Source organism: Epinephelus lanceolatus, chromosome 12 (genome assembly GCF_041903045.1).
Source record: "Epinephelus lanceolatus isolate andai-2023 chromosome 12, ASM4190304v1, whole genome shotgun sequence".
NCBI lineage: Eukaryota > Metazoa > Chordata > Actinopteri > Perciformes > Serranidae > Epinephelus > Epinephelus lanceolatus.
In genome coordinates, this window is record NC_135745.1 from 33697337 (window position 1) to 33721730 (window position 24394).

General features: G+C 42.1%; 1 protein-coding gene across 2 annotated transcripts in view; it reads right to left on the minus strand.

Moving 5' to 3' along the window:
- Window positions 1–24394, minus strand: part of gpc5c (glypican 5c) — a 139014-nt gene that overhangs the window by 14176 nt on the left and 100444 nt on the right. For both annotated transcript variants that reach the window (XM_033651306.2, XM_033651307.2), the window contains one exon: window positions 8513–8651. In XM_033651306.2, the coding sequence (XP_033507197.2) occupies window positions 8513–8651 (139 nt within the window). The remainder of the gene's footprint in view (window positions 1–8512; window positions 8652–24394) is intronic.

Consider the following 24394-nt stretch of genomic DNA (forward strand, 5'->3'; position numbering starts at 1 on the left):
GTGCTAATAAATGGGTCTGGGCACATATTAGTCTAACAGATTATCCCTCTAATTGTTAATTTGAAGGGTGTGTTTCCCTGTATTTATTGCATTGGGAATGATGCTGACAGTTTCTTGGAAACCTTCACAGATTTTGTCAGGACAAGAGTTGAGAAAATTACGCAATGTTACAACGTCAGATAGAACAAATAGATGACTCTGCATATCTGAGTGAATATGTGACTCACTCCTCCCACATCCATCCGCACACCAGACCATCTTCCTGCTCAGCAAAGCCGTCTCTGATCCTCTTGTTCCTTCTTTTCCAACCCTACTCTGCCCCGCGGAGCTCTCTCTCCGCCCCTTGAGCTCCAGATGAAAGGCTAAGGGAAATGGCAGTCCTACTGGTAATATCCGCACCGGGACGCAGCCACTACATCTGCTGGCCAGCCGGCCTCTACGCACGCCAGTCCTAAGGGGCCCTGGCTCAGTCCAGGACCTAGGATGGGAAGATCAAGGGGTGGGGATTGGTTCTACCCAGCCTGGCAGAGCACACAATCACCAAATCCCTCTCCCACCCTTCGTAACCCCAGTCTCTCACGGTAGATTGGATCATAGGTTTGTATGTTGCAATCGTCTTCTCTGGATTGCGGCCCTTGACATTTTATTCCTGTGTTAGCTGTACTTCCATGCCTCTGTTACATCTTGTACTGTTGCATCACATCATATAGCTCAACGGTATTACCGCTCCATTGTTGTAACAGTCTGAAACCATTTTCCTTCACCTCTACCTGTGACCTTATGTCCTCTCTCAAATCCCAACTCGCAGCACATCACCCTTAATCTCCGCTTGTCTTTCCATCATGCGAGTTTTCTAACATGAAAGGAAGGTGTGTGCTGCGTCCAAGGCAACAGCAGGCTGTAGTGGGCTTGGGGCCGATCCAGTGTAATCCTGCTAACACTGATGTAGGTTGGCCATATCCTGCCCAAAGCAGCCGTTCATTTCAGGAATGTGCTTCCCCTGCCAGGGTGAACAGCTGCCGCACACCTTTATGGCCTTTTCGGCTTTGGAGAGAACTTCTCTCCATGCCTTTGACATTCAGGTACAAACAGACTGGCAGCCCAAGAACATTACAAGGCCGATATGTCAAAGTTGAATCACTGTATCAAAGTCAGGTTCAAGGTCATTTTCTATACAATACTTTGCACTCCTTTAAACATTTAAGTGGTAGAGACGAGATCCCTACAGAAGGGTTTTATACATCTGTGCATAGCAAAATATAAATTGCATATTACACTGGACATTGATAGATGGGGTGCGCAGATTTTGCTCTAGTGCCCTTCAGCCTTACATTCAAAATCTGCTGATTGGAGCCTTCTCATGCCATACAGACCACCTCTCCATGTCTTTGAATGTGTGTGTGTGTGTGTGTGTGTGGTGCATGTGTGTGTAACGTAAGGTTCGTAGATTAAAATTCACAACTTTCATCACGTCATTTTCTTAGAGAAAAAAAAAAAGTCCACAAAACTAGCAGCTGTGGATTTAAAATAGTGTTGAGAGTTTACAGAGTTTACTTCCCTTGGGGTCAGGTTTACACACACACACACACACACACACACACACACACTTCCAGCCAGCTGTTTCCTTGGGGTTTGTAAGGAGAGACAAGAAAAGTTAATATATTTGTCCTTCTGCTCAGGAATAACAGAGGCACACTGATCCGCTCCTAAATCTTTCAATCTTGTCATATTTAGGTGATTATGTTCTTTGACAGGATGGCAAAGCAAAACAATCATTGCCAATGGCTTCATGCTAATAGAGAGGTTTACCCACTGAAGTGCAGAGTGTGTGAGCAATGCCGGGGGTGTCTTCACTTTCTTAATGAGCTCACCAGTGTTCCTGACAGATGGTGTTTGTTACCAAAAGAGAATTGTACTTTCATGGCTGTGCGATTCACACTTTTCCGCAGCACATCCCTCCGGCTCAATCACAGGAAGTGTTTATCCATGCATTTACTTCTCCTCCTCCTCGGAGATGGATAACCTGCTTTCTCCTCTTTTTGTTTTTATGACTTCCCGCACCTTTGTCAGGCAGACTGCCTCAACAGCAGCACTAGCAGCACTAACAACACTATTCTGCAGTCCAATACAAAAGGTGTAGCAGTGGGAAAGCTTTTAAATCTCCCACGTTCCATCCGAAAATCCATTAAGATTTCACAAAAACTAAAAGCAAACTTTTAGCATATATTCACTTTCAGCATGAGAGAAACATAACATCCCTTCTCCTCGGTCTGTTTTTCCAGATTTGCACAAAGGGCCGGAACAGAAAAGACTGCGCCGACTCTGCCAGAGACTCAGACAAGGCTGCTGGACTCACGGCAGCAGACAGACAAATAAAATACTGTTCTACCTTTTGATGCACAGACATTTGGAGTCTCCACTCTCTTCCTAATGGAGAGATAGTGGTCTAATGTGCCGCTGTGGGTCTTTTATAGATTAATACGTTAATGAGCTAGCTACAAATGAATAACTCCTTTGGAGAAAGCAGCCATAAGTGTTCCCGGGCTAATACAGTTAATAAGCCATAGTCACGCCACAAAATGTACCACAGAAGAAGCTCTTATAGCTGCAGGGGAGAGAGATGATATGGTTCATTAAAGATACACTGATTTATTCTCCTGTTCATGGCTGCGGTCATGGCAGTTCGTACATGACTAGGCCTTGTTTAGTCGGCACACAAAGTACACTAACATGCCTCCGGGCAAGATGAGCAGGGTCTGAACCAAGATCAAACAGGCATGACATCATGCAATCAGACTGCACTCTCTTTTAGAAGAGGAGGGCTAATTGGAGTATGTGAAAAGAATGTTACTTTTCAAACTCTTGTCTTGTAGTTTTTATTGAGCCGGACAGTGTCAAATAGTAACACTGTGCTCAGTTTTAATATGGCTGCCTACAATCCTTTAGTTTAAACAACCACTGATCCTTGTTGTGCATGTAGCAGCATCTGTATCTGCATTCTTAAACATGCTCTCAGTGTGCAGGAGGCTGCAGGCATGCATCTTATCTTCTTAGTGAGACTTGCAGAAGTTCCATCACATCTGAATGATGATAGAGACAGTGAGTCTGTTCTCTGCAGATTAGTGCTGTTCATTAGCTTGGTAATAAAGTCTCTCTTAGCATAACAGCGGGCGGTCATGCCCCCTTTTAACATGGACCTTGGGAGCTCCGCCACAGCTACACAGAGGCAAACAAGTGCATAAATGGAAGGTAATAATTCCTTTAACAGCTGCCAAAGTTGAAGTTTGGATAATAGGACTGAGTATCACTTAAAAAAATACTATACCAGTACTAATGCAAGTACCCGTATACCAATACAGTACTTTATTCAATACCCATAATGTGGATGGCGTGGCACATAGTATAGCCATACTTTCAAATATTTCGGTGGCTTCTCAGCATGCTAAACTGCCAAATAGACTGTGCTCAACTCCACCACGTCAGACTGAAGGGGTTGTAGCTACTGCTGCAGGAGTATGAGCAGCAGGTTATTAATGGGTTTTATGACAGAGTCGGGCCATTTCTGTGTCAGTGTTGTTGGGACAATTTAACAGCTTGGTGTCTGACGTTAGCCGCTGCGGTGTTAGATCTTTGCAACCTGAAAATAGGGTTGCAGCAGTATACTGTAAAACTATATACCATGGTATGAAAACTGACGGGTATAATACCATGTGCATCTGCTTATCCACGATATTGAAAAAGACTATGTACACATACATCCACTGAAAAAATAAGTTTCAAGTGTCAATTAAAATGGAGTAAAAAAACCCTTGTTCTAATTCTTTTAAGGGTCATTGTCACCAATACTGCTACTTCTACTTCTACTACTACTACTGCTACAACTACTACTACTTCTACTACTGATACTACTGGTACTACTACTACTACTACTACTATTAATAGTAATAATAATAACTGTGTAATAATGCAGACCATGAAACTGCGATATTTAGCTAGTTGCATCATGAAATTCTCATACCACCGCAACCCTACCAGCCAGACATTAAACTGACCATCAAACAGGAGGAGAGCGGCTCCAGCAACGGCAGCAACAGAAAGTTACCTAATAGGGATTTGGTAAAGTCTTGGATTAGACCTCTGGCACAAGAAGGATTGAATTAAGGTATTGCTTGATTGTAAACTTTGGTCAATGCCTTAAAGGTATCGAGTACCAATTCCAAGCCCTATTGGGTAATCAATAACAGTTTAATCAATATTCATGAAGTCATAGGAGAATGACACACAGAAAATTAGTTTGTTTTTTTTAAGCCAACTTCCCCTGTAACATACTGTAAGCCCCATTAGGTCAATACTGCATTGAGATGCCAACTTTCAAAAGTTTAAAAATTCTAACAGTCAGAGAAAACCGTACACCTCAAACTGGTTACTTCAAAGGGCTTCACAGGGGAGTGCAGCACCTTACTGAAAAATGGAACTGAAGAATGATTACCATAGCCTTTTTTCAACCTGAAAGCTTTGGAAATTGCCAAATAGCAGAGCATACCCACAACTGAGTTCAAAAAGCAAGGTTTGGCTGGTTGAAATGAATGATGCGCCAAAACTGAACTGTACATGTGTCACAGCACAAGTCTTGGGATCAGTCCTCAGAGAAGCGGATGACTGTCTACAGTCAGTGTTGTCTGATACTAGGCCCCATGCTGTAATTTGTCTTTATAGATACCAATAGGCCAGTCACACCTTCCTAAAAAAATGATTTTGTTACTGGATGACAAATATTCTTTAGAAGGCTTAAAGACAGTTGCACAGGCAACAGGACTCACCAGGATATGGATTTATACTTTAAGCACAGACTAATGGGTTTTGTTCTGAAAATCTCAGACAGTGGTTTGATTGATTATCCCCTGCTGTTGGGATACTGCTGCTGCTGTCAGAGCTCTAAGAAAGGCTGGCATGTTTTATCCACATCACAACAAGGAGCAGGGAAGAGAGGACCTGTTCAGAACTGTGTGTAACTAGGAATGTAATGGCTATTGATTGGTGTATTAGTTGCATTGTGGTGTGGATAGCCTTCTCGCCACCCTTTGGTAAAACTAGACCAGTAGTTTTAAGATGTGCTGATAAAAGCACAGTCAGAGTAGATGTTGCAAATTATCCTAAGGGTGTCTCGGATTTTCAGTACAAATTTCATCCCAATCCAGTGAAAAATAATTGGTGAGGCTTAGAATGCAATCGCTAAAATGACTACATATAGCTCAGAGGGCCAAACTTCAAGAATTTATGACTAAAAAAGTGTTTAAGTAGAGCTATAGGATTTTGCAAGATCCAATGAATTTAATAGAGGTTTTCACATGATTTTTTTTCCCCCCAGAAAATCCATGACACAACCTAGGAGGCCTAAGGTGAGTCGGTAAAGAGTGACCCAAAAGATAGAATGCCATTTAAATTATAAATTATGTGGCAATAATAAACGATGCTGTGACCCAAGCAACTCAGAGGAGAAAAATGATTTGTTGGATGGTTGTGAGGAGACTGCTGAATGTCTTTTGAATCCTTTTCAAAGACATTTTGGGGAATTTTTCATTTTTTTTTGATAACAGAAAGTGGAGAGGTGAAGGGGAAAGAAGAGACGACGTGTAACAAAGGTCCTTAGTCAAATTTGAAATGAGGTTGTTGTGAATACATGTTCTGAAAGAAGTATTTTTCTGCTGGAAAGATGGGTCTTTTCATAAAACTGGGCTGTCTGTGCAGTAGCAAGTCACAGATACCTTTGAAATTGGTGCTATATGATGAGAGAAAATAGAGGAAAAGGGCTGTGACATTCGCTTCTGCTTGAAAGGTAGAAAACTACCAAAATGCACTGCACTGCACCAGACCAATAAATGCGCCAGCTGGGTGGTAACATAATGTGAACTTAACTGTTTTGACGTATGAAACAATATGGTGGCCAACAGGTAACAAACAGTCAAACAGTGCACTAAAATATGTTTACAGAAACATTTCAGGCGAGAAATAAGCACTACAGTAACAGAATTTTGTTTTTTATTTGATCAGTCCTACTTAGTTTTACTGTTTGATCTGAGCTTGGTTTGTCAAGAAACAGCACCACAGCCAGCGAACTGATTTGAGCTGAGAGATGAACAGGGAGATCTGGGTGCTGGTAAGATGGAGGGAAGTTTTGCCACAGTTCTTTTGCACATACTGCCCACACTGTTTGATAGGGGACTGGTTGAAAATTGGCAAAGTAACCCTTTTAATATCTGGGCCCATTGTATTGTGTATTCATCATAAGGTACTTGTTCATGTATGTAGTTAGCTCTCCATGCAAAATGGGCTTGTGAGCATCTTGTTGGACTGAGTAAACATGTTACACATGAAAACACTTCTGAATCAGCATCTGGCTTTTCTGCAGTCTTGCAGAAGAAGTAGGGAAGCCAAAGAGGCTCCGTTTACTCCAGGGAGGATCTTATCACTGGGCCTGTCTTCATTGTGTTTGCCTGTCTGCTAGCTTAGATGTCTCTGTGTACAGTCTCCTGAAGGCCTATTCACCAGCCAAAAAAAATCTTGACTGTTATATCAAACTTGGCACCTGCTGGTGCTGAAGGGACGGTTTAGTGCATTATTTGGTGCTCCATGTTCCTTTCTACGCACTCCATGCTAGTAAGACAATGCTTCACACCCAACTCCATTGTTTGACTGTGTAGGTGGAAAAATAACATGATAATTAGGGATGATTAACAAGAAGCTACTGCAGAAGATCAAATGATTCTCATCAAAGCCAACACAAGCACCAACACCTCCTCACTGCCTGGTGTGTGTGTGTGTTTGTGTGTGTGTGCCCACTGAAGCAAACTGGCTCATTGTCTAAGGCTCGGAGGATCCTCCTGTGCCACCACCTTTGCTGTAGCCTCGAGGAGACACAGTAGGCGAGGATGGCAGAGTGTGAAAATGTGTTTTAAAGTGAATTTCCCTTGCCATGTAGGAGGTGAATGAAAGAGTGACTTTGTGGCAATCATCTGAAAACAAGTCAAGGCTCACTGAGCAAGAGAAAAGAGAGAAAGGACTCTGTGTTGAGAGGCGGGTCTGTCCTTGGTTATACTGTATACTGCACAAAATCAGGTGATTGAGGGTAGAACACAAGAGATATTGTAAATCATCACAAAAGCCCTTTTTACAAAGAGATCCCACGATAGTGCTGCAACGAAGACCTTTCATTACTCAGGCTTTTTATACAGAAGCAAACAATGCAGGCATAATATTGCCTCGGTGTGTGAATCAACAGCATGCTGGTGTTATGGAAGCAAAAGAGGCGTGACCTGTGAAACAACAGCACCAGCCTCTAGTATGACAAGTGCTGCAATCCATTGTAATCTGAACTTGGAAAAAACTACCTCCACCACAGAAAAATGCAATGGAACAGCCATTGCAAGATACATACACACCACTTAGCAACATGGTGGGGCACACAGTGAACCGAGCACAATGACATTTTCTTCATATATAATATTTTATGTAGTGTTTTTGTTGTGAAACGTGCTGTAACAACACTGTAGCTGCCATTTCCATTAAGTGGATTTGTGCTTGATAGAAGTTTTTGCAAGCGCGTGTATCTCTGTCTGTCTCCTTCGACGGCGAAACAAACGCACACAACAACTTTATGCTACTGGCTGGGGTGGCTCACACTACTATGCTCAGCACATGTTTATACAATTTCAAGCAGTTGTACATTATTTTATTAATGTGCAAAGACGAGCGAGACAGTTGACTTATTTTAAACTCTGTTTTCTTTGCTAATGGTGCTGTGGTAATCGATTTAAGTTCACTGTAGATGCTTATGAAGCTCACAGATCTGACCTACAAACATCAGTCTGCTGCAGGTGTCCACGTTTTCCCAAGAAGATGCACTGGGACATATTTAGTCGTAAGTTGGGAAGACCGAGTCAGAATTATCGACATCCAACTTGCAGTGGATTGCAGTAATATTACAAACACATCAGGTAGCTCTTTCTAACAATAACAGTGGCATAACATGGCAACATCATTAGCTGTCCCAGTTATACGACTGTTGATCTCAATCTCTGCTTGGAAGGTAAGGAGCTCCCCTGGACCTCACTGTCTACCCAATTTGTGGAAGTTTTCAGTCGATGTTCTTGTGCTTTAAGTTAGCTGCTAACAGACGTTGATTCTGTGCTGTTACTACCTCTGCCAAATGGAGAACAATTCTGTCCCTCCATTCAGTGATTGTACCTTTTATACAGAACAGCAAGGTGGAACCAGGTGCGACATTTACACCTTAAACAGGCAAAGTAAAAGGGGCTAAAAATTGCTGGTGGCATCATGTGGCCAGTGAGTGGTAATAAAAAGTATGGTTCTTACATGCAAGTGAAGCAAACTCCCACAAGATTGAGGCGTATTACGACAATATTGCATTTGGCAAAGGGAAAGGGAATAGAGGAAAGGGGGATTTGTGTGTAAATGTAAGGGTATGTGGAGGATGGCATGCATTATTACTTACAGGTCTGGTCTTGACCGTCTCCTGAGGCTTGACATCCATCTTCATCATCGCAGTCTGTGGTGCTGCCCTCTATTTCCCCACTGCCCAGCTCATCCCAGGCCTCCATCTGGCCCAGTTTTGGAAACCTCTCCTGGGTCTCCTGAATAATAAAACACAGTAACACGAGGTTTAACACACACTGGTTTATGCAGAATACTAATTTGACTCCCACTTTAGTACAATACTAGTTGTCTAGACGTCAACAGTTACCATACAGAAGCTAAGTCTCTACACCACTACACCATTACAAGTCCCTACCTACAGAGGCAACTGAAATGCTTATGTGGAATACATTTGCATAGAAAGTCACATATCTTGCAACCAGAAAGCACGAGCGTGTTTCCCAGAGGAACATTAGGGTTTCCTCCAGTATGCCCCCTGTGTCCAGTCTCTTGCTCTGACATATCAGTCCCTGTAAATGTCAGCAAGGGCCCAGCAGATGAGAGATAGTATCATGGGGAAGAGAGGAGCAGTGTGGGTGGTGTACAGTGAGGGCCCTGGGTGGTAAGATGATGTGTTGCATTTAATTACAACCACATTTTATGAGAAGCATTGATTACAAGCTTGAGAAAGAGCCCCCCAAAACAAAAGGGAGTTTTATAACTCTACTAATTTCTTTAGACAGCAAAGTTTATATCCTGTGGATAAAGCTCAATGCACTCCTCCATCCTGGTGTTCAGTTCGTTTCTCTGTAAAGTTTACAGGAAACTAAATAAATTAAACATCACTGTTACAATAGCTTTTTTTTTGTCGTTAGGTTTATTTGTATGGTGATCAGTATGTCAAACATCTACATCATCATCATTTGTATTTCACTTCACTCTTGCATCTAGCTGTAATCAACGCCTGGACCTACAGAAGGCTCATCACTCCCTTCTATAACAGAGTTCTGCATGAAGACACTCTGAGCACTACTCCTTACAATGCTCCTCCCTCTCAGCACGGGGCCGACTAATTGGACCACCTGCTGATCCTTCCTGCTGTCCACCATCATCAAGGTGGTCTTTGTTCCATCACACACCCTGTCTGACAAGAAACGCTCCTGACACAACAACAAATGATCCTTTGGAGTAGGAGGGTAAGAAAGTGGCGTGAATACCAGATTTGTAAAACATGTGGAACTATAGACACACACAGGCTGTATATGCATACATGCTAGCACATGCACATGCACACACACTATTAAACATTCATGAGAAAGCTGACAAGATCAATCCTGGTACGCTGCTGACCTTCATATGGAGGGAATAACCACTAAAGACATGTTGAGAGGTGGGTGGGAGGAATGGGAGTGGGGTTTGGGGTGTTGAGGGATGACTAATATCCTTGCCATTGACACCAGACGTTGCCTGTCACTCAACACACCTGACAGCAAAGGTGACCTTTAACCAGTTGTCTCCTGAGCCTTCAACACCCCAAAAGAAACGATGCACGAAAGCAGACAGGCTTATGTATGCTGATTACTAGATGTATACTGACAATGCAAAGCTAAATGTAAAGTACAAACCTTAAACAAGATTAATGGCCATATCTTACATCCGGCACCAAGTGACGCACAGCACAGTGCAATTGTCAGACCGACACAGTCGTCATTTTTAAAAGCCAGCGGCCAGGTTTCATAGGTAGCAAATGTACATGTGACCATTTTAAATGAGGTGTGATCAGGTGCATTGTTGGCATTGCTATTCTGAGGTGGCAGTAAGTGATTGCGCCACCGACCAACAAAAGCCTGGTGTACAGTCTGAATGGCAGAGTATTTTCCTGTAATTTAAAGGGCACATTATTTAGACAGTATAGATGCAGCCACACAGGCAGGTTCACAAAGCCTCTGCTCTGCTTGTTACAACACACAGGGACACGCGGATGGGTTACAGGTGGGTGACATCATCAGTGAGGAAAAATATTAATTACATTCTCTGCAACGTGAACATAAAGAGCACTGCAGAGCGGCAGGGCTGCTGTTCAACTCGCCATCAGGAGAGATGCTGTGCACATTCAAGCACAGGGAGCAGTGTAACTTCACTGATTATTCTAGAATCTAAAGTTTAGTCCTCTTTCCTTTGTCACATTTACCACTACGGTTTTTAGTTTTGTTGCTTAAACAGGAGGAAACCACTTCCTAATCCAATTTACCAAATCTGCCATCTAAGCAGCAGTACACCAGATGCAGGTGCACCTGGCTTTTAAAGGGAATGGGACATGACACGCTGATTGGTTGAATTCATGTTAAGCCCAAAACACACCTATAATTAATAAAGAGACTAAATACAAACCCCTGAACTTCACTTTGCACTTAGATTAAGTGCGGTTTAACTACTGTAGCAAAAGTGGTTGACACACCCAAAATGCACTTATGCCATGCAATTAAAGGAGAAGTCCGGTATTTTGCACTTTGAGCCCCATTTCAGGGTTGTTTGTGATGAAATAGATTGGTTAAGAACAAAATTTTGATGATTGCTCCATTTCTGAGAATTTGGCTTTCTCCTGCCTGGTTTAACACTGCTGCCTATGGCCATGTGTGGTCCTGTCCTAAAACCACCCTAAACGTTTGTTTTCAAAGCCATGAAACTCACCGAGTGGTCAGTGGTGTTCGTTGATGTTCTGACATAAAAATCGTAGCAAACTGTGGTTTCCATCCGTGTTGTTGGTATTCATCTTGATTGTGGAACTATTTTTTCAGTTGCCTCACACCCGTGTGTAAACTTCCGCTTGATCATTCGTTTGACCCTGAAGTGTTATACACTCCAGCCCACTTGATGGCGATAATGATCCTTTACGTGGGTGTCGCCAACCGGCAGAAAACCATTGCAATGTAATGGGACACAGAGAAGAAGCAGGAGAAGGTTGGCGTTGTGTTCAAAGGCATCGTACTGTGAAGGTTGTTTACAAGCGAGTAATTGCTCGTTGTTTAAACTTATTACAAAACTTTTTTGTTCATTCGTTCGTAAGACCACACACTATTGGTTGTATGAATTAGCACTAAGAGTCTACAACTCTGCCAGACCTTTGAGCTAAATGTGAGGATCAGTGAGCTGACATGCTAATGTTTACCAGGAAACATGTTTACCATATTAATCATCTTACTTTAGCACACTAATGTTTGCTAAGTAGCACTAAAACCACAACGTGCAGCTAAGGCTGATGGGGATGTCATTGGTTGATGACCAAATACCTGCAAACCTAAAGTGTTGGACAAATAAGAACATTGACCTGATTTAACCTGCACTAAAGAAGAAGTCAAGGAAGCACTGAAGCCGTAAGAATACAATGTCTTGGGAACTCAAATATTTGAATGCGTGTCTGTATTTCATGACAATCCATCAAATATTTGGCACATTTCACACAAAACCAAAAATATCATATCTTGGTGGAACTAGAGGAGACGACAGGGAAACACCAAAGTCACAAAGACTGATCCTCTGGGAACCAAGAATATTTGAATAGTTCACTGAAATTCATTGTTATTTTACTCGAGCCCTTCCTAACTTGGAAGAGAATTGTTTAAAAGAACAGATGTCCAAACAGTCAAGGCCCTAAACTGACAAGTAAAAATAATGAGGCAAATAATGAGGAACTCTCACAAAACTTAGCCAGTGTTGACATATGAATGTTTGATTGTCAGCAGTAATTCCACAGCAGCTCAACTGGCGTCAAAGTCATCAGAAGAGCAGTCGTGAATATATTGGTATTCCTTCTGACATTCCTACCAGAGCAGTGATTACTGTTGTCTGCGAGGGAGAGAGTCAGAGGAGACGAGACAGAGCCTGACACCAGCGGGTACTTTTGATATTGTAACTCATTACATCTGTCGTGTATTCCATTTTTACTAAAAGTGAATATGCCCCCTCTCATTGTGGGCCTGAGTGAGTGAATTGAGTGCTCCAGTGAAATGAGTCATGTACAACCATAAGGCAAGGCTTCATGAAACTGGAGTGGGCCCTTTAGTGGAAGCAGCTAGAACATATCACTTATGCTCACCGCAAAAATGAAAGCCACCGGCAATAGCTGGACGGCTCAGTTTTCATAGATGGACAGTTAGGTCTAAGAGGATAACTCAGAACAAATGTGAACAATATAACACACTGGTTACAGTAATGCATTTTATAGTTATGGATAGGCTCACATTGCAACCTGTTGAGAGGCTCTTGTGTGTCCTCCTGTACTTGTTCCGCCTGTTTTCAGGCTGCAATGTGATATGCTGTATCGGCAGGAGAAACTTTGGTTAGGGGACTCATAGCTTATGGGAGACAGACTAAAAATCCTATCATAAAACGGATAGCTGTGGTCCTTGATTATGCTTGGTTGGGCCGCAATCGAAGCCATTGTAAAATACTCTATAAACACGCAGCTGTGACTGCATGACAACAGTATTACTGCGCCAATTAACCGTTGTGTCAAAGTGTCAGATTTTGTTGTGAATTTGGATTTGCCGGGTGGGCTAAGTGTGGATAAGTGGTTGAAAGAGATGGACAGGATAGAGGAGGAAGATTAAAAAGAAAGGAGGCATGCTGAAATTAATGAGAAAGAAATTGATGAGCTGGAAAAGTCAAGAAACAAAGCTGGGACCGCTAAATAGACAATGTCATCCTTTTGCCGTTGGGAGTAGAGAAGAACTTTGCAGAGAAAGATCTGACAGAACACCCCACCATTAGGCATTAACGGAGGAAGACTTTCAGAAGATCAAGCACTCTCTGAATCCAAACGCACCTGAGGGTCTTGTCAACAAAGTCTGGTCCGATGTGCAGCTGCGTATTAGATGCAGAGCTACAGATGGCAACTATTGAGAATGGTCAGAAATACGCAACACTGTCATTCAGTGAATGCACCACAAAACAAAAATGCTAGCGAAAGAAACAAAGAGAGACTACGGAGCCTACGGGCACTTCGCTGGAGAAATACCTGACGGTGCCACCGCCCATTCCACCTGCCTTTTATCTTCATCCGAAGTGGACAAACTCAAGCAGACTTTCTATGGTAAGGTAACGATGTAACTTTAAGTTTGCTAGAGCACATGAGGGTAAACTTCTTTGGCTTCATGTTGCCACAGATTTGTAAAGCAGGTGGCACTTTCCACTGTGCCTGCATGCTGCTTGGCAACCATTCTGGTGAATGATTGCTTGTGGAAAAATAATTTTGTTTTATGATAGATTATTGTATTTTTTGCTGCTGTGTGTTTATTTTATGAAACACTGGGATCAAAGTGTACAGAAGGCCACAGGTAAGGCCCATGAAAAGGTCTAAGGTTGACCTCCAAATTGGACCAAGTACAACAATGTACTTACTGACTTATATCGCTGAAAATAAAATGTCGATGTATTTACATGGTAAATAAATGGAATTTTACCTTTAAAACACATTTAAACACGCTATCGGATACCAGATACCACCCCCGCAGGTACTGTTAAATGGTCCATCTGAGAGCGGGGGTCTGATGCATGTTGCCGAGAACTCATAAGCATGCTATCTTGTTGGAAAGGGGGGCAAATAATGCTCCATAGTTACGCTAAATTTTGGCGAGGGATAAAGGAACATTGACTTTTTTCAAAATTATTTCTGCGTACTGGGGTCGTTAAACAGTCTTGTTTTTACATGATTTGGGTATAACTGGTGAGCTGACAGCCATACCATATAGTATGTGGCACTGGTCATTCTTTTACTCTTTCTGGACACTATTCTGTTGCTGTGAATTACAGGAAAAGTACATTGATTTATGCACAAAAAAAGTTAACTAGAATTTAAGTATCTATCCAGTAAATCAATTCAAATTTTTAGCACAAGCCTGCAAAGGAAAGATAAGTGATAATGGAAGACAGACAGCAAGAGAGAGAGAAGAACTTCCTATGTTCTGGACCGCAACCATGATAAACCCATTAACCTTTTTTTATTATGTAAAGCCACTAAATAAATTCAATGCACATTCCATGAGTTTATGTGGAAATGCTCTGCTGAACAGCACAATGCTGTGTACCAACACCATCCAGATAACCATTTGGGTGTTAAGCTAATAACCGTACCGTTCAGGGGACGTTTAACACAATGCTGCTTGGCCCAGCTGTCCTGAAAGCATGTTAATTAGAGAAGGAATCAATTAAGGCGTCGTTGCTGTGGAAACCACGGTCGGGCCGTTGTAGAACTGTCAGTTGGCTGCCGTCCAATGCAGTTTGTTGGTTTGTTTTGAATGTGTCAGGACTGCAAAACTGCCAGGCTTTTCTGTTATTTCTTTCTGTTCAAATTGGTCATTTCTAAAGTAACACGCAGGGAACTTAATTGTGCTATCCCAACAGCATAGTAAAGAAGCTAATTTGTCCTAGGAGCTACAGGAAAAGAGATACAAAATATTCCAATATGAGTTCTTAAAGACTGCTGAATGCATAATATGCAGTGAATATTCTCTCTTTCCCTATCTGCTTTCTGATTGACTGTTGCTGCACTGAGGACCAGCTCTGGGTTTCAATGAGAGTCTTAAGCAGTTTCTCAAATTGCCTTTTTTTTTTCAAGTTTTCTATCTTCTTCAGAGTAGACACAGAACACACATTATATGCTTAGCTGTGCAAGTTAATTTCAAGTACAAATAATAATGGAACTATGAAAATAATATTTCCTAGCTTCAAATAACTCAGGACCCACAGATGAATACTGTGTGTTGAACACAACAAAGGATGGTCTATTTATGTCCCCCAAAACACCAACAACCTTTCAAAGCCCCGTCCTCCTGATCCGTCACACAGTACCGTATGGTAAATATGAGCAAGTGGGCAGAATATTTCAATGGCAGCAGCCTTTATGTGACGTACAAAGCAGAAATCTGCTGTGCCTTTAACCCTACAGGGGACAGATGTCTTTGTTCTCACATGACTCGGCCTTCTCTCTCTAACATGTAAAACAATGCTGGCTATCACAAAGCTGGTATAGACGTTTGTTCTTTTAGAAGTCTATAGATGATGAGAACATGCTTTAAAATAAAAAAACAACATCTAAGCGGTCAAAGGTGAGTCAAATGCACTGTTATATAGCTACGTTTTTATGATACTGGTCTGAACTACACCTTGTTGAAGTGTGACCTACTGTAATTGTATGTTCCACATTAAAGTGCTGCATGAGGTTGGATTCACAGGTGTAAATTTTATTTCCGGGTTCAGTCCTTATTGGAAAATAGAGCAACAGAGCTTGTGGGTGTTAGATAATAAATGTGCTGTATTAACATACATACAGAATAATAATTATTTAACGTTTCAATCCTCTGACTGCTGACTTTGTATGTGGGCTCTGTCTTCTGCTCCAGCTGGAACATGGGAGATGCTTCAATCAGTTGCCTTACTGACAGGCACGTTAACTGTGGAGATGTGTTGCTCAATATTAAGAGAATGAGCAAAAAATATTCATTTAAATTGTATTTTCTGAATTACCTTCATCCTTAAACATAATATCTTGCAGCCACATATGAGATGGCCCAATATAATCACTCCAAACATGCTGTCTGATCAAATTATTTGTAAAGCACATGGTTATTATAGGATTTGCACTTTTGGGTCAGGCCGTGGATCTTGTTTTGGCAAATTTGGTCTGGCTGCGGAACTAATTGTTCTAATGTTCAGGTGTCCCCATCAGACACTGACGCCAAAAGCCACCTTTTGCGGTAGTATGAGCCCCCGCCAGGTGGCATAAGTTGGTAACGCAGGTGGACAGAAACTTTTGCGGTGTTATGATACGCTGCTGGTCGGCTGGACAGCACCTGTCATGGCAGTATGATACACGGATGGGTGGTGTCATTTCATAACCCGGCCGATGGCACCTGTTGCAGTGGTATGATATGCTGCTGGGTGGTATCAGTTTGGAATACTGCCAGTAACGGTGAAATATAAGGAGCTGGAAAGACCCTAAAGGATGAACAGGAGGGGTGGTTTATGGATCCAACAAACCCTGGACTTTCACCCTGGAGCCTGGTGTTCACTTCCCATATGAATGTAGAGCACAAACCATGTTGTTATTATTATTATTTTTTAAAACCAAATCACACGCCTTTGTCTAAAACCTACACATGTGCTTTTGTTGACATTCAGCGTTGGTTGCATGCATCCTGGATCGTCAACAGCGGATGCAAGTGTATACCTAAGGTGTGATATGTAGATGTGAAAGGCCACTGAAAAGCACCAATATGTGATGACTTAGCTGGTAATCTACCTGTCTAATCTGTTTCTTCCAAAATGATTTTCATCTCCCTATAGGACCTGACTGTAGCTGAAAAAATTATGAACACTACTGGTTGACAATTGGCTGTATCAGCTTCTTTTGTGATATATTACATCCTGCTTAAATACCATTAGCTTATTTAAAGTGAAACCATTTCTCATCAGTGCTGAGGTTCAGAAACAAAAATCTGACATCTTGGATTTGACACTGTCTTCACTTACAGACTATTATTTCAGTGTAAATATTTCAAGGTGACATGAAGACGTTCATGGAAATCTAAGTATGAAGTATCTTGCCTTTGTTTATTCACTTTGTTTTTTTGTATTTGAGGCTTTTGCTTTCATATTCACTAACAATCTGAGAACTGAATCAAGAAAAATGAGTGGGATGTGAGAGTGTGGGAGTGTTGCAACTTCAGATCAATATCTTGCTAAGATCTGCAACTATACATGCCATGGAAAACAAACGGATAGTGATAGATTGACAAGAATGAAAGAAAGACAGATAGACACAAACAGAAAGAGGGAGTGAGAGGCAGAAGGGTTGAGAGATTGAGAGTAAAGAAAAAGGAAAGTATGCTGAGACAAAGAGGCTGAGCTCATAGTTGTGCAAACAGGTGAAGGGGGGCTGAAAGAGGAGGGGGATGAAAAAACAAGATGCCAGCCTTTATACTTAAAGCTTGCCTTGAAATTACCCTGGCATCCACAGACAAATCAGGTATTCCCATAGAGCTCTGAATAAAATCCCAAATCATGAAATATTTTCTAGTTCTCCTCTCGCCCTGCCAACTCATTCTCCTCTTTCTTTCTTTTCAAAAGCATTCTTTGGTCAAAGGATGATGGGGCAGGTTTGAGAGCATCAAGGGCTGAATTCCTGCATGTATTTGAGTGCATCCTAGTCACACTAAAATCTGTACTGCCAGGAGTAACCAATCACCTTCTGAAGGAGCTTGGAAGAAAGACGGGGCTGAAAGAGCGAGTGTGTGTGTGTGTGTGTGTGTGTGTGCAGCTCAAGCTACTGTGAATACACGTTCCAGTTTTATGTGGAAACAGAAAATCTGATTATGAAATGTAAAAATGTGAAATGTGGTCACCAGGGATGGGATATGAATACTTCAACTGTCGCAGTCGCTGTGTGTGTGTGTGTGTGTGTGTGTGTGTGTGTCTGTGCAGGCGTCTGTGCATGTGTATTATGTGGGATTCTGCTGTCAAACTAGTTAACTGGGATCATAAGTCATAACCTTTGCATGCCCGCACTGAGACATGTGCTCTTTTTCTTCCCTGACAATTTGAAACAGTATCACCTCATTGAGGGCAGTCGTGGTAAAACTGCACATGTGGACAGAGAAATAGGGGAAGGAGGGGAAGGAAAAACCTGGAGGAGACTGGAGGAAAAAGTGACAGTGGTAATCTCTAAAAGTCTGCACAAGTCCTCCAAACTTTTAAATTAAAATTCTCTCCATTCTCTCACATACTGCACAGGGTCATAATGCTTTTGTGCTGAAGCAAACATCAGCTGAGCGACAGAGTAAGCATGCACTGTATCTACGTATGAAATAGCTGCAGTTCTCTGTAAATCTGACCAAAAAAGGAAGCCTGTGGGGAAAAAAGAAGTGCATTTCCCAAGTATGAGTGTGATAGGGAGTGAGAGAAAGGATGTAACAGACAGAGATAGAGACTTACAGGAAGAGTGACAGGCTGCAAACAAGAGTAACTGTAGATAGCTGCACTGCTTGGCCATCCATAGCTGCTGATTCTGGAACAGATAGGATGTATTGTTTGTGTGGATTATTAGTGCATGGCCAACCAGTTTAGATAGACTTTGACTGGCAGACTAAGCAACTTTTGGGCTGGACATTAATAGTAGCTGTCAGAGTCTGGACTATAGCAAAAGTCTGTGTTGCCATCCACAACACGGAAAATGAAACTGATTCAAAAGTGAATTTGAAATCAAAGGCCCAACACCGCGGTGAGCCAAGCACTTTTCTGCCGTTGTCCTTTTCCATGGTTAAAGATGAAGCCAATAAAAACCCCTCACCCAAAGCTAACAGCCAGATCTTTTGCCTTGTTGACTTTTAGATGTGAAAATAATATTGCTCCGAAGACGTCGAAAAGATGAAGTTTAATCCTCAATAGATTGCTGACCACCACCCCGCACAAAAACATACAGACTTCAGGCAGTTATCCTAGAATCTAGACAACACACCGGCTCAGGCAAAACAAAAAAGATTTCTTAACATATGCACAGACACACTCACTGTAGGACGACAGTCACCTCTGCCAAGGCCACACAAACCTAACTCCAGTCTCGAAAAAACGTGAGTCAGACTCATGATTTATTATTTGTTTATAGCTGTTATTGCCACTTAAATTAATTGTATACACTTGCAAATTTTGCCAGATTGCTCGGAGTAAAATTAAACAATGGTCATCTGGGTTTGCAAACTGCAGGTTGGGCATAATTCACAGGAGAAGCACAGAGAAGGAGTGTTAGAAAAAAATGTTTAAAATGGCTATTAGTTCAGACACAAATGTCCCTGGGCAAACACTGTCTTGAACCAAGGAATACAGAAAAACTTCTACAGGTCAAAAACAAAATGTCCTTTTTTTTTTTTTTAAAGTGGCCACATCATGGTTGTGTTTTCTGCAAAACTAGAAACTAATCCCTTCTTCATGGGCCAATGGCCTAACTTTCCACCGAATTTGATGAAATCTGCATGAAATGTGGAAATCTGCTTTCACTTTGGAGAATAAACAAGTGCATTTCCCAGGACGTCTGAGTAATACTTTGAACATGTTTTGAACAATGGCAGAGCCACACGCCCCTGCACTGCAAGCTCGTACAAGTCAATTCTCTTGCTAACAGTTAGTGACACTTTGTTGGCCATGACCTCACGTAACCCTCGTGAGTCAATCACGACGACGGGCTGTGGCGTTGGGCTGTCACACCCTGCTCCTGTCAGGCCCTGACTGAGGCAGATTGTGTTTGTGTAATGTATGCACGGGTGAAAAAACTTTGGCTTTCGACGGGTGACTGATGGAGATGTTGTTAAAAAATGTATGACAGTTTGAGTGACATCAGCGGTTTTCTGAGAGCGTGTTCCAACAGCTACCTAGCTGCTCTGTTGTGTGAGATGTGAGGGTCAACAGACAGTGAGGGCGGCGGCTGCTGCTGTTGCTGCTGCAAGCAGAGGCCTTCCAGACTTCAATCTGGAAAACAAAAGTCCTTATAAGGCAGCAACACAAGAGGTTTGAAGAGCCCCCGATATGGTACCAGTCCAGGTCACTCCCCATGAATGTCCATCATTATCATCAACCCACATACTGCAGTAATCAATGCAAGTTTTACAGTACAACTTTAATACAGTGCAGCTGGGAACAAGGAAAATATGGTAGTGCTCCACTTTTCTTTTGACTATCTATCTATCTATCTAGAACTGGGCTGGGCTGGGATTTTGAGTTGAGTGAGACAGTATATTATTATTGATCTTAAAATCCCAACATCAGTCTTTACTTGTTATACATAGTACGGTTGAGGATTCACAGTGTGTAAAATGTTTGCATTAAGGTAATTAAAATGGATCCGGACAATTTTTTAACTTGACCCCCAGCGTTTCCAAGTATTGTATTGTTGGCACTGCTGTTGCAAAGACAACCACACTGATTTCTATTTCCCCAGAGCCTTGCGAATAACCACAACCTCAATTAGAAATATCCACATTCATTCATTTTCTGTAGCCGCTTATCCTGTTAAGGGTCACAGGGGGGCTGGAGTGTATCCCAGCTGACACTGGGCGAGAGGCAGGACAGGACGCTAGACTATCACAGGGCTGACACATAGAGACAGACAACCTAAGGCACCTACGGCCAATTTAGAGTCACCAATTAACCTGCATGTCTTTGGATTGTGGGAGGAAGCCAGAGAACCTGGAGAAAACCCACACTGACACTGGGAGAACATGCAAACTCCTCCAGAGGGTCTCCCCCACCCCCGCCTTAAAGCATTAATGCACAGCAATGGATAAAGTTGGTATAGGTGAATGGCAAATGAATGGCAGAGGAACAACACTTGTCTTAATGTTAACCACAACGAACAAAACTGAAACTGAGCTAACGTTGCCAGCTTGTTAAGATGACAGCTCGGATGATGTCACTTAGGTGATTACTAACAGACCGAAGCAAACAAACCTGTAATCCAATAGACAGGCAAACTTGTTTCACAAATGAGGCTTTCTCACATACAGCAATACTCTTTGGTAACTGGGGATAGCTACATGTTGTCTTTATAAACAGATATCTGCATCTGTACTCAGAATCAACAGGACTAGATTTTGGTATTGCCATTTGTAGTCTAAGTAGTATTGACCAATCATGTTTGAGCGGCAGGTAAACAGCCCATGTGGAGTGGTGGAACGCACTGGCTATCGTCTGACAATGACTTAGCTTTATATTAGCTTTTTTAAAAATCCATTAGTATCAAATGAAGATATCTGTCGATAGAGATTAGCAGCAACAATCACTGCTGCACAAAAAAACAAAGGGTCCATCCCAATACTCACACTTCCCCTCAAAATTGGCCCTAGCCCTTGTTTTTGCCCGTTCCCGCGAAGGACTAGGGTGTCCCAAACTTTAGGGAAGTGCTTTTCAGCCCTTAAAATCCCCACTTAATTTGAAGGGCCGTGCGATGCACACTTATTTAGCTTTTTCTTCCCATGTCAACTGAGGGGAAGATTGAATTTCCCAGGATGCATTGCGAAACTATCCAGCCAGGCGAGTTTTCCAGGAAGATGGCAGCCTCCATGAGAAAGGCATTGCACAATTGTAAGTACTATTTTTGCAAATAAGCATGCAAAAATTCCAAAATATGTCAGAATGTGTTTCTGCATATGCATTGTTATCTGTAAGCGTTGAGCTAGAATATGAATGCTTGAAAATTGCTCATTCACAATGTAGCCGACACGAATAGCTACAGAGTTCTCCGTGAAGCCTACGTCGATGATACGCGTGACGTAGGTGAACATGTCTGTTGCGCTAATTTGCATGAAGTGGTGTCCCAATTTGTAGGCAAAATTCCCTACCCCTTTGTTGTTGAGGGGAACCTATCTGGGAAACCAAGGGGTAAGGTTAAGGGAAGAGAACTGGGATTGGCCCAAAGTCTTGGCCCGGATATCCACTTGCTATGCGGGATCACCCCAAATATTAGCCAGTGGGTTCCAAGACTGAGCTACCAATAGCTACCAGGTTGCACAAAGGTTAAAGCACTTCCTTTGCGCCGAAAATTTAGCCTTCATTTTCTCAGGAGATCGTACCTGCTGGCAGACAGAACTGCATAGTGAAAGCGAGACTTAAAAGGAACCAATCTAAATGCTGATAGTGTCATGTTCATATGGCTTTTACATTGTGCATTCAACATTTACTTTATAGTTTAAAGCAAAACACTTGTCTATTTTCAGTTTAAGTTATTACAACATAAACAAAAAGTAATTTTTAGTCCAACAGTAAAGTGTATGATAGCCGCTGACTTGTGGAGTAAAAAAGAAACTGAAGTTCCCCAGATAAATTCTAAGAAGTGCTTTCCTATTTATGAAATATTGGCATTTATCTGATATAAATCATGTTCCACTGAACTTGAAATGAGTTGAGTCAAATTAAAGTGAATCACACAGGGTGTGTCAGAATCAAGATGTTATCAAATCAGTAAGTCAGTGCCAATATACAGCCCTAACTGACGACATTTTTACAGCCCATCATCCCAAGTGCAATGATTCACTTCAACACTAAATAAATAAATTCATACATAAATAAATAAATAAATAAAACCACCCTCTTCCTTCAATAATGTTTGCTAAAAATGTAAACACACATGAGCCTGTAATCCCCGCAGCAGATGACCTTTAGACCATGGTGATTTGCTGGGTTTAACACATGCACACCGTATCACATTGAAAAAAGGGGATTTTCATAACTACGTTCCAGTAACACAAACAGGTCACATATTTCCTCCACATGACAAGAATCACTGTCTGCATGAAACTGAAAAACCCATGAGGAGAGTAACTATGACCCAATGTGGAAAAACAGTCGCAGTTCACTGGATTTTTTTTTATAAGCTTTGCATCTAATTACGATGGTAAAAAAAAATATTATGCTTAAATTAGAGTCTCGGATCATGGAGTTTGGTTGCCAAGCTAACAGAGAGCCCTGGGCAGTGAGACTTGTTGCTGTATCGTTGCCACAGCAGCAGCAAAGAGCAGCAGAGCTCCTGTGAAGGCCAGCTCCATCATCTTCTTCAAGTGGAAAGAATCTGTCCCCTCCCTGTGACCGGCTGCCAGCTCAGCCCGAGCTCCTTCTTCATCCCAGGACTCCAATAACTCTTTAAAGCTCAAAGGCTGTCTGACTGCTATAGGCATTGCTAACACATAGGAGAGACATATACAGTGCAGGCATATTGAAACACACAACTGTGGGTTTCTCATGCTATGTTGTTTATGTTTACAGTCCTCTAAAGCGCACGCACAAACCGTGCTCACTAACAAGAGCACGCAGTCTCTGCAGTAGCTGATAGATCTGAGGATCGACTGGATCCTTGGAGAAGATGTGCTGAGTGTGTGTTAAACACAAGTAAGGCTTCTCTGATGTGGAACCTGGCCGGGACTCTGGCCGAACCAGACAGCAAAGTGGTAGTCGATCTCATCAATCATACACACAACCGGCCTCTCTGTACTGGATATTATGCTGGAGTCTTCCCAACTCTCCATCCACCACAGCTTTCACCATTTCTAATGATGCTGTCTGTGTTTGCATGTCTGTGTCTGCGTGTGTGTGTCTATGCATGTATCCGAGAAACAAATAAAGATGAATATAAAGCGTGAGAATGAGCGTCTGGGTGTTTTTTCTCCCGCACTGCGTGTTGCCACTGACTTTGCATTTACCAGAGTGCAAATTGACAAACTGACAAATGATCTGGCCTAAGTACTCACATGGAAACAGATAGACCATTGTGAAAAAGATCCCCACCCAAAAACAGCTGGACCGATGGCTGGGAATCAAAAATCCACTTTGAAACATTTATTGTCCACATTAGCAATATTTACAGGCAGAGAGAAGGAGAGCAAGAAAGAGGATAGTCAGAGACACACAGGGGAGGACCATAACTTGGGCCTACTCACTTAATGGAGCATTTTATAGGAGGTCAAGAGATTAGGCTTGTCCTGTGTGCATTTGTGTGTGAGTTCCAACTTTTATGTATGTGATTCTACATCGAAATGTGCAACTGTGCAGGATTCCTCTCTCCTCTTCCATCCTGCATACCCGTCTACCACACGCTGTGCTCATGTGTGTGAATCAAACATTACAGGGCAAATCAACACACACACTCATTTTGTATGTGGCTCTGAGTGCTTTAAAAGGAGAATGCCACGGGTAGATGAGGGGTCAGAGTCTGTGATACATCAGCAGCAGTTTCCCAATCCTCTTAGTGCCACAGTGCTCTGGGTCTAACTACTCTCCAGTAGGTAAAAATATACACGTCTTAACCTCACTAATCCCGGAAATTGAGGTTATTCAAATTCAAAAGCTCAGATTAAGGATTCATTGAAATACCTGAAATACCTTTTAAATAGAAAAGGAGAATATACATGCAATTTAAAATCAG